The sequence below is a fragment of the Cebus imitator genome, unplaced genomic scaffold (genome assembly GCF_001604975.1).
Source record: "Cebus imitator isolate Cc_AM_T3 unplaced genomic scaffold, Cebus_imitator-1.0 Scaffold475, whole genome shotgun sequence".
Classification (NCBI taxonomy): Eukaryota; Metazoa; Chordata; class Mammalia; order Primates; family Cebidae; genus Cebus; species Cebus imitator.
This window is the reverse complement of record NW_016107790.1, coordinates 2,141,499-2,154,982: the sequence shown is the minus strand read 5'-3', so window position 1 is coordinate 2,154,982 and position 13,484 is coordinate 2,141,499. Positions and strand designations below refer to the sequence as shown.

The following is a 13,484-nucleotide window of genomic DNA, read 5'->3' as shown; positions in this document are numbered from 1 at the left end:
AAGAGTTTAAACCTGAAATGACATGAAGACTTAAGTGACTGGCGAAAAAGAATCAGAGAAAGTCGTGTCACTGCACCGTGAAGTCTTGTGGTCATTGAAGTCCATTCAGCACAGGTGCTCAGGACCTGTGGACTTGGGCAGAGGGCATTGTAAGCAGCTGGAGAGCAGGAGAGGCCCGAGACCGCTTACCTCTGCTTGACAAAGCCCGGCATATGGAGAGGACTGAACATTTTGATGAGGGTGGACCTCAGCCAGTTGTCTAATTTTCAGGGCCCACTGTAAAATGAAAATGTGAAGCCTCTAGTTCAAATCTATTAGGGGTGTGGTGGTGTGTGCTTGTAGTCCCAGCTACTCGGGAGGCCGAGGTGGGAGGATCATCTGAGCCCAGGAATTTATGGTTGCAAAGAGCTACTGCACTCTAGCCAAGGTGACAGAATGAGATCCTGTCTCTTAGGAAAAAAAGTAATTAATTAAAAAAAAGAAATGTATTAGGAATCTAAAGATGACAAGAGCAGTGTCACACCAGCTGGGGAGGGGGGACTCTTGGCATCAGGCCCCGTGTGAAAACACAGCTCAGATGCAAGGGAACCCAACCCCAGCATAGGCTCAAACTGCTGCTGTAAATTTAGCAAGGAGTGGGCACAGCAAACTGGAGGGCCGTTCTCCCCCTGCTTGGGGGCTGTCCTCTGGAAGAGCCTCACTGTTTGCACTTGGAATTGAGGGAGATTCCGCATTCTATCCCCTATTCCTTTTTCTTTTCTTTTTTTGAGACAGTCTCACTGTTGCCCAGGCTGGAGTGCAGTGGCACATTCTCGGCTCACTGCAACCTCTGTCTCCTGGGTTCTCCTGCCTCAGCCTCCCGAGTAGCTGGGATTACAGGTGCCCACCACCATACCTGGCTAATTTTTGTATTTTTAGTAGGGACAGAGTTTCACCACATTGGCCAGGCTGGTCTCGAACTCCTGACCTCAGGTGATCTGCCCGCTCAGCCTCCCAAAGTGCTGAGATTACAGGCGTGAGCCACTGATTGGTGCAGAAAGGAATGTAATGCCCTGGTTTGGCCATGGCCACTGTTCAGGGTGGTAGGAGAACAGGGACATCTTCTCAGGGTTTCTGTGTTTCTGTGTCACCCCTCCCACCCTGGCTGAATTCTGGGGAGCTCTGGTTCAAGGAGGGAAAGGGGCAGCGTCTTTTCTCCTTGGCTGGGGGCTTTCTGGAGCTGGGGGAGAAACCACACGGGCATCTGGCAGGGCCATAATGGGTGCCCACAACTCCAGCTTCCCTGGGGAGCAGGGCGAAGTGCTCAGGGATGAAGGGAGAAGGGAAGCTAAATTTCTCTCCTGGAAGATGCCACAGGGAGACAGGAGGGAAAACCAAGGAGGGAGCCTCAGGTTGCCTCTTGGCTCCTGAGGCTGCAAGACAGGGCCCTTCCTCCTGTGGCATTCCTGGAAAGTTTGCAGGGGGTCCACGCGTTCCCAGGCATCCTGGCTGCTGAGCCTGTGGGTACGTGGAGGCTCTCACTACCAGGCCAGCTGATGCCAGCAGTGCCACTTCTGAAATGGGCAGGGGATGTTTTAGCCTCCAGGCCAGACCCCAGACAGTTGGGATGTGCAGGAATGGTGCAGAAGAAAGCGGGGGGCTTAGTGCCTCCACCTGGGGAATGGGAGGGGCGGGTAGGCATGAGAATCAGGTGGGTTAAAACGTGTCAGGTGTCTCTAGCAGCACGTGGCCCACAGAAGTGCTAAAATGTATACTTAGCATTAATCGTTATTATTGAGTATTATGAACATTTCTCTCTATGGAGAAAGATTTGTGTAAGCCACTTACTATTAATTTTTGGTAATTATTATTAATGTTCTCTCTCCTTGGACACAGCTCTGTGTCTCTTTTTTCTGTCACCTTCACCTTGGCACCTCCCACACCTACAGCAACTGGCTCAATGAACACTTAATAAATGTTATTTTTCGAAAACATTAATTTAAATACATCTCAGTAAAATCCACCACTCAAAAATGGGAGGATACTGTCAAAGTAAAATGACATCATGCCAAGCAACTACATTGCTTTTTTTTTTTTTTTTTGAGGTGGGGTTTTACTTTTTTTTTCCATGCTGTTGTTCAATGGCGCAATCTCGGCTCACCACAACCTCCGCCTCCTGGGTTCAGGCAATTCTCCTGCCTCAGCCTCCTGAGTAACTGGGATTACAGGCGTGCGCCACCATGCCCAGCTAATTTTTTGTATTTTTAGTAGAGATGGGGTTTCACCATGTTGACCAGGATGGTCTCGATCTCTTGACCTCGTGATCCACCCACCTCGGCCTCCCAAAGTACTGGGATTACAGGCGTGAGCCACTGCGCCCAGCCACTAAATTGCTTTTTGTAAAGATTAAAGTAGCAATTCAAACTCCCCATAAAATCCTGGCTTTTTCTCTTATGAACAACTGGACCATGACTAAAAATAAAACCCCCAAAATTCAATGCCTGGGTATAGTTTATGACTGGGATTCAGCTTTTATTTGATTTCTTTTCTCAAAAAATATGCTCATTTTGGTTAAGATGAAGTTTGCTTTATTTTACGTAACCAAAAGTAAACAGACACCAGTGGGAAAGGGCCCAGAACTCGGGGCCTGGGTGGATGCTGGTTCTTGTTGGTTCCAGGCTGGAGAGCCCCCAAATCAGCCCTGAGAGATGGGTGTTTAATGTGATCTGAGGTCTCCAGCCTCCACCACTTAGTGGCTTGGCTAGTTTCTGGCCACGTGGCCTTGGAAATTCTCTTCCTCCATGTGGTCCTTGCATCTTGTCAATAATGGTGTAATAAAACTGTGAAAGATGAATTAGAAGCCCTGGGGGCAAGTATTAATGGCTAGAAAGCTCGAGAATGCCGTAGAAACAGGAATCATGGTGTACCGAGTGTTTATCTTCCATGAATTTTTCATCCGCAGAGACTCAGGAAGGGGAAGGTGGGCAAGGTTTAGCATGTTTTCAACCTTCTATGCTCCTCCCACAGGGCTACAGCTCCCAGTATGAGAGAGGAATTTACATTTTTCGAATGCCTTCCCATTTAATTCACTTAATTTAATTTGCAGAGCACACCATGTGTCTTAGAAAGGTGTGGAAACTGAGATCCAGGTTCTGCGGGTTCTTACGTCAGGTTACATAGGTGCGTGAGATCACACAGGTGGTTTGCAAAAACAAATCGATGCTAAGATGCCATTCACCTGTCAGCGCCACGTGCAGTGGTTCTCAGCCCAGGGAGATTTTGCCCCAAGGGGACACTTTGGCAATGTTTGGAGATGGTTATGACTGTCACTGCCTGGGTGGGGGAGGGAGGGTGCCACTGGCGTGGGTAGAGATCGGGGTGCTGCTGAACATCCTGCAATGCACAGGACAGACCCCCAGAACATTTTGAGCATTGTCCAAAATATCAATAGTGCCAAGGTTTAGAAACCCCATGTGTGCCACGGGCACGGTGGCTCACGCCTGTAATCCCAGCACGTTGAGAGGCTGAGGCGGGTGGATCACTGGAGGTCAGGAGTTCAAGACCAGCCTGGTCAACATGGCAAAACCCTGTCTCTACTAAAAATACAAAAATTAGCTGGGTGTGGTGACAGATACCTGCAATCCCAGCTACCTGGGAGGCTGAGGCAGGAGAATCGCTTGAACCCGGAAGGGGGTGGTTGCAGTGAGCCGAGATGGCGCCACTGCACTCCAGCCTAAGAGACAGAGCAAGACTCCGTCTCAAAAACAAAAAAAAACAACGCGCTACAACAATTGCAGAAGTAGTGGAGCAGGAACGTCTCTTACCCTGGGCTATGTGTGTGTTTCCAAGAGAAATGCTTCATTGGAGGTCTGAAGGGAGCTTCAGGAGTATGCTAGGCACCGGCTACTCAAAATGGTGTCCCCGGATCAGCAGCAGCTGGGAGCCTGTTAGAAACGCAGACCTCGCCCTGGACTTAAACTTTCAGAACCTGCATTTTAACAAGCTCCCAAGTGATTCCTGTGCTTGTTAAAGTTCGAGGAAGGCAGGGTCTGATTCATTCCATGCTGGACGGCCTGCAAACCAGCCCTGAGAGATGGGCATTTAACTTGGCCTTAGCTCTCACCAGGGCTAAGACCCATGTCAGGGCTTCCGAGACTGACAGTCTCCCCTGATTCTGCCCGGTTCCCCCTCCTTTGATTGTCACATGGGCCCTGGTGATTGGAAAGGAAGAGCGCATCTGAGCTGGCTTATAATAACCTTTCCTGCTTTCCTCCCTGCCTCATCCCCTCCCCAGGCTTACATCCTGTTGGGACAATTCCTTCTGATGCACAAGAATGAAGCCGAGTTTCAGAGGTGGCTCATCTGCTGTTGTGGTGCTACTGAATGTGAAGCCCAGCAGAGCTCTAACTGCCTCAAGGAGTGGTGTGCCTGCTTCCTGTAGACACAAACCTCGCCACTGTCCCCCACCCCCAGGAGAAAATGACACGCTCTCCACCTATGCGCAGGCTCTGAGTCCTCATTTGTGTTTTTAATTTTAATGATACTCACCCATTATAAACAGTAGTTCAAGAACACGAAAAAGGACAACCACAAGAAAAATGACTCCCAAACCCACCACCCAGAAACCACAGTCACTCCCCTTAGACGGTGATCATGTCAAATATCCCTCAGCTAAAAGTTTATATGAAAGAACGGATAATTTTATGTAAAAACAGGAATTGAATTTTAAGTCAGTGTATTAGTGATCTACTGCTGCATAACGAATAATCCCAACATGCAGCAGCTTCTCAAAACAAACAGTGATGCTGTCTCACTCCAAGTTCTTCAAACTTGGGACTCTGACTGACTCTCCTTGATGAGGAGCAAGGAAAGCCAGTTTAGCAGGCTGATTCTGTCTCAGGCTCTCTCATGAGGTTACTCACTGTTGGCCCAGCAGCAGTCACCTGAAGGCTGGACCGGGGCTGGAGGACCCACCCCCAAGATGGCTCCCTCGAATGGCTGCTGGCAAGACGCCTGAGCTCCTCACCGTGTGGGCCTTCCCATAGGGCTGCTCGTGGCATGGCATCTGGCTTCCCCCAAAGCTGGTGACCCAAGAGAGACTGAGAGAGCAAGCAGGAAGCCATGTGCCTTTTATGACCTCCTCTCTGACACATGCAATATCATTTCTGCCTAAAACTATAGACATTTATGATCATACATACAGTCTCTGAGGTCAAGAATCCTGGATTCTGACCTAGTGTCAGACATGACAAAGCATATTTCTGCCTTATTCTACTTGTTAGAAGCGAGTCACTAAGTTCTCAAGGGAGGATAATGAAACATTCTTGAACTAATATGCATACATATTTTAAAAGATCACAGTCAGGTTCTTGAGGCATGATTTACATATAACAAAACTTACCTTGTTCAGGTGTGCATTCTATAAATTTTGACAAATCCACCACCATCATCAAGATGTAAGACACTTTCATCACCCCAAGGAGGTCCCTTGTGCCTTTCTGTAGTCAGCCCTTCTCCCTTCCCAGCCCCTGGCAACCATGAATCTGTTTTCCATCCTTATGGCTTCGATTTTTCCAGAAAGCTATATAAGTGGAATCATATAATGTGTAGCCTTTTCAGGTGGGCTTCTTTCACTTAGCATAATTCATCTGAGATTAGTCCATTATACAGACTTTTTAGACTCAAAAAATGTTTATTAGATGCTATCGGAGCCCAGTCCACAACCTTTCTGTATTTGCTGTTCTAGTAGAGTCCAGTGACTTCCCCTAACAAACACCTGAATGTCCTCTGCCTGCGAGTCTCTCAGGCTACAGAGTGGCATCAGCCCACACATAGGGCAGAGGGAAAGTGGCAAGCAGTTAACGCCCAGAAGAGCCCAGAGTGACGGGTGAACAGTGATGGATAAAAGCCCTGGCTTACTTACCCTGCACATCAGACCAACTCTGAGACAGTCTGTTTGAGCTTCCCAGTGGTGCTGAGCCCCAGTTGCCACAGTGGTTACCTGCTCTTGAACAGCTCATACATCTTCCCTTCCTTGTCTTGTTTCCCCCCTCCACTACCAGTGTTTCCTGGGATCATGCCCTAATCCTACTCCCTAGAAAATACTCAAATTTTAGATTCATGTTCTGCTTCTGGGAGAACTAATATGCATACATATTTTAAAAGATAAGTCAGGTTCTTGAGGCATGATTTACATATAATAAAGCTTACCTTGTTCAGGTGTGCATTCTATAAATTTTGACAAATTCACCACCATCATCAAGATGTAAGACACTTTCATCACCCCAAGGAGGTCCCTTGTGCCTTTCTGTAGTCAGCCCTTCTCCCTTCCCAGCCCCTGGCAACCATGAATCTGTTTTCCATCCTTATGGCTTCGATTTTTCAACCTAAGACAAAAGTGTTGGAATTTAGTTTTATTGTAATAAAAGAAAAAATTGAAACTGAAAGAATTGCTGAAATTTGATGAATGTTTTCTTCATCTCTGGATATAGTCATAAATTATTCAATCAGTTTCCTCTGAAGTTAGGAATAATATGGAGGAAAACAGTAAGAGGTTAATATCATTAGGTTTATTTTAAACTCGGGTTTTCAGTGAAAGATGGTGTGATGGATAATACTGAGTGTCTACATGATTGGATTGAAGGATGCAAAGTATTGATCCTGGGTGTGTCTGTGGGGATGCTGCCAAAGGAGATTAACAGTTGAGTCAGTGGGCTGGGGAGGCAGACCCATCCTCAGTCTGGGTGAGCACCATCTAATCAGCTGCCAGCATGACTAGAATATAAAGCAGGTAGAAAAATGTGAAAAGACTAGACTGGCCTAGACTCCCAGCCTACATCTTTCTCCCATACTGGCTTCCTGCCCTCAAACATCAGACTCCAAGTTTTTCAAATTTGGGACTCTGACTGGCTCTCCTTGCTCCTCAGCTTGCAGATGGCCTATTGTGGGACCTTGGGATGGCATGAGTTAATACTTAATACACTCATATATATATATAGATCATATATATTATATATCATATATATGATATATATATATATATCTCCTGTTAGTTCTGTCACTCTAGAGAACACTGATTAATACAGATGGTATGAATCCCTGCTATAAAAGTAAAAAGAAATTGATATTCATGCTTCTTCTCTACTTCCCTTCCACTTTTATTGGCTTTATTACTTTTAATTTGTCAAGGTTTATGGCATTTAAATTCTTCCCACAATTGTTTAGTCTTAGTTATATCTAAGAGCTTATCACCAGTTCTTGTTAGTATCATTATTTTAAAGATCATAGCGTTGCCATTCCAAAATTATTTATTTTGATAATATCTTTGTTGGCTGACTTGCATCAGTGTATCTATCTATCAGTCAGAATAGGCCAGGTTCTGCTGCTGTAACAAGCATGCCCCCACATCTCAGTGATTTACCCAACACAGGTTAACTTCTCTGTCATGATACATGTCCAATACACATCATCAGGGAGCTCTGTCTGTTGTAGTCACTCTGAAACTTTGGTTAATGGAGATCCCCTCTCAACACATGCTTCCATAATTATGCCCACAGTGGTGGGAAGGAGCCATGCTGAATTACACACTGTCTCTAAAAGCCTCTATCTAGAAGTGATACATTCTATTTGCATTCGTATTTCATTGGCCGAAGGAAATCACATGGCCACACCTAACTCCAAAGGGGCAAGGTCTCTTCTGAATGCAGAAGTGGGAACGTTTAGTGACAGCACTAATCAAGATCATTGTAATCAATTGAGTTTATTACTTTTTTACTTGCTAATGTTTTCTTGAAAAAAACAGAAACCAACCAAAGTTTATTATTTTCCCCTGAAAGCCTTGCAGGTATTATGTTTAAGGTGATGGATATTTCCTAAATTCATAAAGTGATTGGAATATTTCTGCTGGAGTCTGTTAGCTCTTTCTAGTTCTGATTTTCTAGCTCTCTCCAAGGAGAAACCAAAGAATCAAGAATTCCAGGGGAGCCAGTGTGTTGGCCCAAAGATTTAAATAGCTCGATCTCCTGAGAGCTCCAGGTCTCACCAGCCAGAGGCTTTCCCTTGCTCCCTCTTGCATGGCCCACCCTTGGACTAATTTTTCACTAAAATAGTCATAGTATTTAGAGGTCATTACTTTTCTAAGACAGGAGCTGGATGGCTCTAGGGGAAGGAAAGAGAACAGTTCCTTCATCTCTCAGTCTATTTCCACATGCCTCCAACATTGCTGAAATTCATCCTTCTAGCCAGGTTAATGTCCAGGATCATGTGGGAGGGTCAGGGAGCTGAGAAACCTGGAAGAGATGGGGCCCCCAGGACTGAACAGCCTTTATAAGAGGGACCCTAGCACAGATGCTGAAGACAAGAGTAGCTGTTCCCTATTTAGTGTAAAAATCTTCCCAAAGACACTAGGAACTTTCCCCATCAGTCATTCATTCCCTTGTGTTGATTTTTGTCAACCTTGTAGATACTTTATTGGCCTAGATTCTTCCCTTCTCCCTGCATTCCCCAAGTTTGTCATGTGACTTTGCGGTTCCTCCCACTAGAGGCAGAGTGTAATTCCCAGCTCCTTGACTTAGACTTGGCCATCTAACTTGCTTTGGCCAATGATACGCAGCCAAAGTGAAAGTGTGCCAGTTCTGAGCCCCATCACTCATTTCTACTTGCTCTCTTGTGCCTCCAAGAGGAGAGCTACTTCCTTGTATAACTGCTGCCCCTTCAGCCTGGGCTTCTGGATGAAACCAGGTGAAACTGACCTGAGCCAACCTGCTGCCAGGACCCAAGGCCAGCCTGCCCTGCAGCCTGATGCAAAGCCACCCCACTGAGTCCAGCCTAAATCAGCCAGCCCTCAGCCAGCTCATAGATGCGTGAAGGAGAAAAAAAGCATTGCTATTTAAAGCCACTGATGTTTGGGACAGTTGTCTATGCAGTACTATGTAACTGATACATTCTTTGCAGTCTAAAATGTCCTTACCCTGCCAAAGTGTGTCACATTGAAGTCCACCTCACCTTTAGATGGAGAAGCAGTCTAGGGTGGGGTAAAAAACTTTGCTTCTGGAGCCAGCCAGGCATGGGTGTGAATTCCAACTCTGTCAATCCCTGCCTTATCCTGGGTGAGCTACTCCAACCTTGCTGAGCCTCTGTCTCCTCATCTGTAAAATGGGTCAAGAAGGTAAGGTGGGTTATTGAAAATGCACATGTAGGCCAGGCACAGTGGCTCACATATGTAATCCTAGCACTTTGGGAGTGAGACTCTGTCTCAAAAAAAAAAAAAAAAAACAGTACGTGTAAAGGATGTGGTGAATAGGAGCATGATGAATGGCCACTGATGGCTGTTTTCTTAGAGCTCTCCTTCCAGTCCTTGCCTCCTGCACTCTTGGTCCTCTCATGGCCCTTGGGAGAGAATTCATAGCCGCGAGTTGAAAGGAAGCCCAGATATCAACCTATCCAAAGCAGTCCAATTTTGTCCCACCATGTGAGTACTGGACACTGTATAACTTAGAGACGACACACTCTTTAATGGGCGGGTAAGAAAGAACAACAGATGAAAATCAAGCTATTTCAGATTTGACTATGGTCTTGTAGGGTCCCATTAGCTCACTGATCCCCAAATACATTTTAAAGCGTGCGCAACAGGGATGGCCTGGCACGTACACCCCGAGTTCTGCTGGTGGTGCCTCTTCTGCTTCTCAGGGCCATTGATTATTTGGGAAAGGGTTAGTGGCTGAGAACATTTCTTGGTTGTCACAGATTTGACCAGCTTCTTAAGCTACAGATGAAATGTCTGCAAGGAAGAGGGTAGGATGCCTCCTCTTGGCCTGATATCTGTAGTTTGTTTGGAGGTATCTGTGAATCAGTAAATGATTTTGATTAGGATTTATGGAGTGGGTAAGGATCCACGGGGGCTCTGGGAGAGGGAGGGGTAATAATTATGAGTCTCTGGCCTGCAGGGGTGATTGATTGTGGGGAGACATGCCCGCATGGCAAAGGTGTTGAGAGGTGTGTCTTCCTTTGGGCTCTCCCAGAAGCAGACCCTGAGACAAAGGTCTGAGTGAAGGTGGTTGATTTGGGAGGTGCTCCTAGGAAAGAGTAGGAAGGGGAGCATGCAGAGGGGGAAGGCAGCCAAGAAAGGTGCTATCACCACTCATCACGGGAGGCAACTGGTGCCAGTCTTGCCAGCCGTCCTGGGAGCCAGTGTAGGACAAGCATTTGAAGCTAACCCACCTTGTGTGTCTAAACACCACTCTTATCCATCGTTTGTGGAACGCTGCTCCCGAGGGAAGTTCATTCCTCAGCTCCTGAGCCTGCCACCCGGGAAATGAACCTGTGAGCAAGTGCTCAGGCAAAGAAATGCAGGCCCTAGCTGTGGAAGTGGGCCGGCCCCTGTGCTGAAGCAGCAAGGGGCTCTGAGAGACAGGGCAGGCACTGCCAGCCCCTGCCACAGGTGGGCTTTGGAATAAGACAGGCCTGGCTTTGAAAACAGAATCCACCCCTTCCCTCCCATTATAAGGCCTTTGGAAAGCCACCCTCTCGGCCTAGCTGTCCAGCTGTAGGACAGTGATGATAGTATCTGCTCAATTGTTACAAAGATTAAAATCCTTGACCTGGTAAAAGCTTTATGCACAGTATCCTAAAGACCTATGTATTAAAAGGTGCAGCACTACTATTCACAATAGCCAAATTACGGGATCAAACTTAGTGCCCACTAGTGGATGAATGAATACGGAAAACATGGCATAGATACGCAATGAAATATTATTCAGCTGTCAAAAAGAATGAAATCCTGTCACTGCAGCAACATGGATGGAAACACAGGTCATTATGTTAAGGAAAATAAACCAAGCACGGAGTGAGAAATATTGCACATTCTCACTCCTATGTGGGAGCTAAGAACATGGATCTCATGGAGGTGGGGGTGGGGTAGAACGATGGTTACCAGAGGCTGGGAAGGGGATGAAAAGAGGTTGATGCATGGGAACCAAAATACAGTTAAAAGGAATGAGACCTAAGCTGGTAGAGTGAACGCAGTAAACAATAATCTGCTGTATATTTCAAAGTAGCTTGTAGTGAATAATTCAAATGTTCTCAGAATAAAAAAAGACAAATGTGGCCAGCGCGGTGGCTCACAACCTGTAATCCCCTCAAGTTGGGAGGCCAAGGTGGGCAGATCACAAGGTCAGAAGATCGAGACCATCCTGGCCAACATGATGAAACGCCATCTCTACTAAAAATGCAAAGCTTAGCCAGGGGTGGTGGCAGATGCCTGTAATCCCAGATATTCTGGAGGCTGAGACAGCAGAATTGCTCAAACCCAGGAGGTGGGGGTTGCAGTGAGCCGAGATGGCGCCACTCCACTCCAGCCTGGCGACAGAGTGAGACTTTTTCTCAAAAAAAAAAAAAGACAAATGTTTAAGGTGATGAATATTGCAATTAAGGATAATCAACCAGGGGATTTGATTATTATACATTATATGAATGTATCAAAATATCACACATGCCTTGGAAATATGTATGTCTATTATGTGTCAATAAGAAAAAAGCCTTTAAAAATGTGCGGCACTGATTGTTATTTAAAGAAAGGAGAAGCCAGGCGCGGTGGCTCAAGCCTGTAATCCCAGCACTTTGGGAGGCCGAGGCGGGTGGATCACGAGGTCAAGAGATCGAGACCATCCTGGTCAACACGGTGAAACCCCGTCTCTACTAAAGCTACAAAAAAAAATTAGCTGGGCATGGTGGCACGTGCCTGTAATCCCAGCTGCTCAGGAGGCTGAGGCAGGAGAATTGCCTGAACCCAGGAGGTGGAGGTTGCGGTGAGCCGAGATTGCGCCATTGCACTCCAGCCTGGGCAACAAGAGCGAAACTCCGTCTCAAAAAAAAAAATAAAGAAAGAAAGGAGAGTTTGGTACAGACCTGAGTGGTCAGGGGAGGCTCCTTGTTGGAAATGACATTTAAGCTTGCTGCTAAAAGGGGAGTTCAGGGGCTGGGTGCCGGCTCATGCCTGTAATCCCAGCACATTGGGAGGCCAAGGCAGGGTTATTTCCTAAGGCCAGGGGTTTGAGACCAGCCTCGGCAACATAGCATGGGGAGGTCAGGGTAGAATAAGTTGAGGATGGAGAATAGAGAGGGGAGAAAGGACAGAGAAGGGTCTGTGACAGGGAAGATAAACCCGATTGGCCTAGAGGGAGTGAGTTGTGGGAACCGAGGAGCAGGTTAGGGTTGGGGCTGAATCCTGCAGGACCAAGAGGCTTTCTCCCATCTCCCCCAGACAGAAGTGGCAGGTGAGCTGGTAGCTGCCCCAGTCTGAGAAGCCAGTCATTGCAGGATTGACGTCCTGGGAAAAAGTTCATGTTCTGCAGCTGTCAGTGGGGACTGGGACTCCATCTGTGCTGACAACCCAGGATATGGCAGACATGACCCTGTGCCTGAGAAAGATCCTGTCGTAACGGATCCTAAAAATACCCACGATCCTTCAGTTCTCCTTGTATCCACGCCCTTTACCCAACTTCACAGCTCCTCGAGCCAACAAGTGGAGTCTAACTCCCTATTATTGAATCTGGACTCATCTTGCAACTTATTTTAGCCAAAAGAATATGGTGGGTAAGATGCTATGCCAGTTGTCAGCCTGGGCTCCTGCTCGTGCTCTTATACCCCTGTGACCACCATCACGCCGAGGCTAACTTGCTGAGGATGGGGGACACGTAGCCCAGTTGTCTTCATGGCCTAGGCCAGCAGTTAGCCAACCTCCAGATATGTGAGCAAGGACATTCTAGAACAGCCAATACATCAGCTGACCTCAGATCCCTGAGAGAACCCAGCCAAGATCAGCCATACCTGGTGAAGATGAGAAAAATCATCTAAGTAACCCACACACTCATATACATGAACCAATGCTTTAAGCCACTACATTTTGGGGGTGTTTTGTTATGAGGCTAGAGCTGACTGATACAAGTCTTATGTGAAGCCTTAGAGTGTGGAGTGCCTCCTGGAACCCATGGGAACCTCCGATTTTATATTTTAGAGAGCACCCTGAGTGGTATCCAGGTATATGCTAATAGAAGGGTCGCCACCACTCACTTGCAGAAACCAAGCGACTGTGATGAGCATGGAGTCGGGGGAGCAATGGAAGCTAAGCACTGAACAGAGTCATTTTTTAAAAGCGCGACTCCGAGAAGGAGGTAGGACAAAACCGTGACTGAATCTCAGAGGGTGAAACAAGAGTTATTGATGGTGTGACCAGCTGTGGGTGGCCTGGGTGATTTATTCCTAGAAACGTCGGAAAGAAAGCTGACTCATGGAGATAAACCTGTAGCAAGTGTGTCTGGAAACATATATACAAGTTTTAAATGTTTGGTGTTCTACATGATTACAAGCAGAAATGTGAATGCTTTATTCAGCTCCATGGTTTATTCACCTTAATCTTGGGAGGTTTTGGGAGTGCTAACGCTTTACTAACGCCCCAAAGCCTCCCAGGGCTGAGATGAGGGGTATTTTCTCTGTCTTGAAGACAGAGA

At 46.8% G+C, this 13,484-nt stretch overlaps 1 protein-coding gene across 1 annotated transcript in view; it reads left to right on the top strand.

The window, feature by feature from the left end:
• The window catches only part of BANF2 (BANF family member 2), a 32,705-nt gene extending 28,227 nt beyond the window's left edge, over positions 1-4,478 (top strand). The window contains exon 3 of the mRNA XM_017512685.1: positions 4,274-4,478. Within this exon, the coding sequence (XP_017368174.1) occupies positions 4,274-4,420 (147 nt within the window). The 3' untranslated portion in view covers positions 4,421-4,478. The remainder of the gene's footprint in view (positions 1-4,273) is intronic.
• Positions 4,479-13,484: the final 9,006 nt, after the last annotated feature.